The sequence below is a fragment of the Sinocyclocheilus rhinocerous genome, unplaced genomic scaffold (assembly GCF_001515625.1).
Source record: "Sinocyclocheilus rhinocerous isolate Xijiao unplaced genomic scaffold, SAMN03320098_v1.1 scaffold252, whole genome shotgun sequence".
Lineage (NCBI taxonomy): Eukaryota > Metazoa > Chordata > Actinopteri > Cypriniformes > Cyprinidae > Sinocyclocheilus > Sinocyclocheilus rhinocerous.
In genome coordinates this window covers 916,335-921,869 of record NW_015625591.1, presented here as the reverse complement: position 1 = coordinate 921,869, position 5,535 = coordinate 916,335, and the positions used below count along the sequence as shown (strand labels likewise).

The following is a 5,535-nucleotide window of genomic DNA, read 5'->3' as shown; positions in this document are numbered from 1 at the left end:
TCCACAGTGTCTCTAGTCATGAGTCAGCATTCTTTAAGAGGTTTACTGCAAAGTCCTTATTGCAGCTACTGTAACATGAAGAGAAGGATTGTATACTGCCCTCTGCTGTCTACTTCAGTGCACAAACACAAATATTTGAATTATATTGCTTTCCCTGATTTCATTCTAGGAACCATTTTGTAAAAACAGAGATAAATAAAAACAGAGATATTTAAATATACACAGTCACAAATTTGTATTGATATTTTACATTGCATTTATACTGGTGTTGCACGTAGGATAACGTACAAGCATTACTATCCAGTTACAAGTGACATCTTCTCTGTTATTAACCATTGTTTGTATTATTTCCAAAAGTTAAATGATTGTGTGCTCTGGAAAATATATTCAGCTAGCTGTTAGATTACTTACAATATGCATGATATTTTGTACAAAGTACATTTCTGATCTCATCTGATATTTCCCCTTTTTTTTGATGGCTTATTGCTTAGTGGAAAATATCATATATGTTCTCATAAGTTCTTTTGAATAATGTATTTTTTCTTACCACACTCATATACTGGTATTATCATTTACTATTGATTACCTTTACTCCTAAGACATTGAACTCTGCAGCTCCTTCAGGATTTGATTTCACTTTAAAGTGTTTTGTTTGAAGGACTTCCTATCTTGGTTGCTTGTTTGGTTGTGTGTGTGTAAGTATCAAATTTGTATGATTTTATTTGTTATTTTTTATTTTTATGTAGAATACTAGTCATAATGTCAGCTGCCACCAATGATCTACACTGCCATACGCCTCAGCATGGCCACTTCTGATCACACTCTTTCTTAAAGATGTATGCAGAGTGACAAGTTTTAAAGACTTCTTCATCTTCAGCTCCTCATTAACGGTACTAATGCTTTCACAGACATAACCATACCTGTTTGCCCTTATTGTAATTAAATTTTTCTGCATGTTACTCACAGGCTAATCTGACCATGATGTGTAAACAAGAAAAAATGCCCTTTATTCATAAAATGTAATAGCAATGTTAGTATTTAATTTTTGTTAATCTGAAGCTTTCAAATGAAATCTAACAGACACGTATGTATGAATAAATTAGTGAAAAAATACACACTGTCATTTGGCTCTTTAGTATTCCTATGTGTTTTGAAATATGTTAGTTCCTATTAATTACCATGCGCGCGCATATCAAAAGATGCCAAGGCAGAAGGCACCGTCAAGTGACACTCATGTATCCCACACACACCCCATCATCTTCATAGAGATAATCGACTCGCACAACCTTTCCTTTCTTCCTGCTTTCTTCCAGAAACAGACAAGCCTGCGGTTTAGCACAGGATCAGTTTCTCAGGTAATGGGCTCATTTTTGTAAGATGTCGCCATCGCTGTGACTTGCATTTTGTGCTTCCAGCGCGATGCTTTGTGACCGATGGACGAAGTGATTTTAATAGTCTGTTATAAAGGCGTGTTAGTCCAATGTAACAATGGTTCCTCGTGTGAGCACATAATGTCGAGAGGATAACACATCGTTGTATTTACCTGATGCCTTCGAGACGAGTCACAGGGAACGTTAGCTGTCAAGTGCTTGATAAGAAATGTGGTGTTTGAGGGATACGTAAAAATATTCTTTCGGAAATGCCAAAACTGGCTGTACTGTATAGCAGCCATCAATAGTTGGTATCGACATTATGTCATCTCATATCTGTTTGCAGCCACTAAACCAATGAAATGCATGATGCAACACAACACATGATGATGATCAACAACAACATAGAACTGAAGCAGGCTTATGGGCCATTCCATGAAACTGATGCAGTTTCCTGACATTTCTGGAAGATTCAAAACATTCTGTCAGACAAATACTTTTAAAACTGCATTATGCCACCACAACCTAAATTAATACATTTTAAGATACGCCAGAATGTAATTATGGCAGGGTTGACAGTTTTACGGTTTAATTTGACATACAGGGCTTGTACAAGGTGCTTTCTTATAATCTCTGAATTAAATTATAAATTATATGGAAGTTATTTTTAAAACAAATATGAGAGTCACAAATGGTACCTGTTTTGTACAAAGATCCTTAAAAATATGATTTTAATGATTTTGTAATTAAAAAAACAACAACTAGCCTACAGATAACTAAAGAACCAGTTCCTATATCATTTTACCCTGTTTGTTCAATTTATTAATATACATGTTATCATTATTGGCAGTGTTGTAATAATAATACTAATAATGATGGTATCAGCTTAAATCTCAAAGTGGATCTCTCAGATCAAACAATATTCGTTGGAATAAATGGAAAAAAAGATTACCTCAAGAAAGATACTGGCTTATCTCAAGAGAATTTTAGCTAACTATTGAGCGAATTTCAATCAAAGATAGCCACTGATTTAGCTCTTGTAAGTCAAATGTTTATATTTTTTGTCTTACTGGGCTCTGCCTTTAGTGGGCGTGTTTTGATAAAGTATCTAACTTTGCGATGTATCAGGCGGTTGGATAAATGGCTGGAGCAAGTTGCATCAAACCCCTTACGTCAAGAAACCCGTTAGTAATAATACTCTTAAAGTTATAATTAAGTTTTTTTTTAATTTAAGGGTTTTGCAGCTGGGCAATGGTAAATAAAACACGAACAGAACGGCCTTAAACATCTGCGCAATTCCAACTCTTGAGTACAAAACCCCGCCTTACGCTTCACTCTCGGCCAATCAAAGCAGGTTTTCTAGCTGTTCGGTTGCGCCAAGAGCTTTCGTGTCCAATCAACGGCGAGTATTCCTGCAGGTTTTTTTTGCCGTGAAGTAAAAGCTTTCGCTAAGGCTATTAACGGCTTTGAAAGTTGGCACAGTAATGCAACACTATGGATGCCAACTGCCGTAAAACTCCAATGAAGAAGAAGGCTGTGAAAGTATACAGAAGTTCTTACGTGCACTGTAAAATGTCACACGTTCGCTGAGATGGATTAACGCCTACCAGGAATCCAGCAAGTACGATAGCTATTTTTTCCTGCTGTGTTTTACAGAAAGGGCTGCTTTCGTTTCAGGCTATAGCTGCAGTGCTTGCTAGCTACCTGCATCGGCGTATGCGCACTCTCTCCGTGACAAAGCTTTGGAAAGGCTTTTCGTGGGAAAATGCGGCGTGCAAATAATCTACGTGTTTGGCTGTTTGAGTCTTAGCAAATCTTTTGTGCATTTCGTGATGTTCTTTGGTTGCATAGAAGTTACTTTGGGGGTTGTTTGCATTGATTTTACTCGTCATTTCCTGCAGTGAGGCAGCAGGAAATCTCGCGATTAAAGATCGTCATTTGTATAAATTAAATTCAGCTTTCATGTACAACTTCTTGGTAAGCCTGTTTTGTCTAAGATGTAAAAGTAAAAAGCACCTTAATGCGCACACTTTTTTGCTATAATATCCAAAATGATGTACACTCATATGAGATAAAGACACTGCATACAGCCTCCAAAAAAATCCGTTTTTATTTTTTTCTACGTGGAGCGAGTCGCTCTTATGGGCGCCGCCATGTTTACATCACATGACCAGGCCGAATTAAAAAAAGAAAAGAAAAAAACAGCAGGATTTGAAATAAAATACGGAATGGGCTCATGAATAATAAAACAAAGTTAATCAGTACAGCACTAAAATAGTGAATATTCTGACATAGAGGATCCTAATTTTTCTGTCTTTCTACTGTGTTGTGCCAGCAAAAGCGATTTACATTAAAAGCTGCAGAATTGAATTCTGTTTGCATCATTTAATCATTATTGTGTACCACCGTAAAGCTACTTTGAAACAATCTGTATTGTATAAAGCTCTATAGAAGTAAGGTGACTTGACTAAAGCATTTGAAACTTTAAAATAATTTCAGAAAGTCAAGAAAAAAACACATGACCAGCCTTTATCTTGGAATTGACAGTTACTAATAATAACATGTAAGGTTTATATAGTGCTTTTATCTTGTACACAAGGTACTTGACAATGCATAAACATAGAAATACATCTAAACAAAACCCCTGCCAAACACATACAATTGTACATTATGAAATCATGTACTTAGATACATCAATCGGTTTCATCTGTCTTCTAAGTGTTCTAACCCTCCTGTTTGATCTCTGTGTATGTAGACATCTGCTAACCCTGTCCCATCCTTATGGATCCTGGTGAGAGTGATCTTGATTCAAGTTTTCCTCAAACAGAAAACCCCTGCCTCATAGTTGAGGACTCGCAGCCTGACAGCGTGGCCTTGGAGGATGATCCTGACAGCAGCTACTGTGCCCTTCTCGCCCGCCGCCTCTCTAACCTGCAGCCCACATCACAAAGCCCTGTGCTGGTGAGACATCACAAGCCATAGCAGCATGTATGCTTTTTCTATAAAGACTCTGAAAATTGATATTGAGTCATCATGTCTTTGCAGGAGCTAATTTCTTCCCCTATGAAAAGTCGTTTACAAAAAGACAGTCAGACTGATAAGAGTGACAGTACAGCCTGCTCAGGTAAGTAAATTAAGCTATGGACACAAGATTTCACTTATTATTTGTTTATTGAAAAAGAGTTTTTGATTTGTTTCAGACAATTTGCAGTCCAACCTGGGTTCAGCAGCTACAGAGCATAGTCAAGTTTCTGAAGTTCACTCTTATCCTATCTCAAAAAGGTACTAAAATATGAAGCTGGTATTGAGATGCCTTGATACCTTATACAATGTCCATGCAGAGAGAAATATTTCATTTTACTAAAAGGCTTTCATTTTTGTTTTTATCCACTCTTTGTTTGTAATTGTGTTTATGCAGAAGTGTTACACAGCACATGGAGTCTGAGGCTAACTCCACCACACACTGTATGGAGAAACATGGTAAGATTTCAAAACAATAAATGTCAGTGTTTTTTAGTATTATCTGTGTGCTATTATAGTATTAAAGGACTATAATACTGTCTCTTTAAATGCAAATGAGCTGCTGCTCCCCGCCCCCTTTTCCAGAATAGCGCTGCACCATTACAGCTTGTACCTGCTAAAAACATGTTTTGGTTCTGATTATCATGTTTATCGCACTGAAATCATGCGTTTTAAACAATATGAGTTTAAACTTCTGATATATGATTTTCTGAGGGCACACATCCGAAGCACACGGACAGAAAGCGTCTGTCACAGCATGTGAGTACTATACTAAGTTCTCATTCACACACAAGTTTACGTTAAAGGGGTCATATGATGCGATTTCAATTTTTCCTTTCTCTTTGGAGTGTTACAAGCTCTTGGTGCATAAAGAAGATCTGTAAAGTTGCAAAGACTAAAGTCTCAAATCCAAAGAGATATTCTTTATAAAAGTTAAGAGTCAACCATGCCTACCTAAAACGGCTCGTTCTAACACGCCCCCAACATATCTACCACACTATGTGGGAAGATTTGCATAACGCCGCCCAAATGTTCACGCAAAAAAAGAAGGCGTAACTAGGCCTATCGCAATAATCAATATATCGACTTATTGCGCAATACATGTACATGACCTCAATCATTTTTGGTGACGCAATATATCGCC

General features: G+C 37.0%; 1 protein-coding gene across 6 annotated transcripts in view; it reads left to right on the top strand.

Annotated features, from left to right (window-relative positions):
- The first annotated feature begins 1,195 nt into the window (after positions 1–1,195).
- Positions 1,196–5,535, top strand: part of LOC107757765 (tumor suppressor p53-binding protein 1-like) — a 22,805-nt gene continuing 18,465 nt past the window's right edge. For 5 of the 6 annotated variants that reach the window (XM_016575365.1, XM_016575338.1, XM_016575354.1 and 2 more), the window contains exons 1-5: positions 2,801–2,991; positions 4,126–4,331; positions 4,416–4,494; positions 4,571–4,652; positions 4,789–4,850. In XM_016575365.1, the coding sequence (XP_016430851.1) occupies positions 4,152–4,331; positions 4,416–4,494; positions 4,571–4,652; positions 4,789–4,850 (403 nt within the window). In that variant the 5' untranslated portion in view covers positions 2,801–2,991; positions 4,126–4,151. Of the gene's footprint in view, positions 1,356–2,800; positions 2,992–4,125; positions 4,332–4,415; positions 4,495–4,570; positions 4,653–4,788; positions 4,851–5,535 lie in introns of those variants that run through there. The other variant, XM_016575346.1, reaches the window with a different exon arrangement.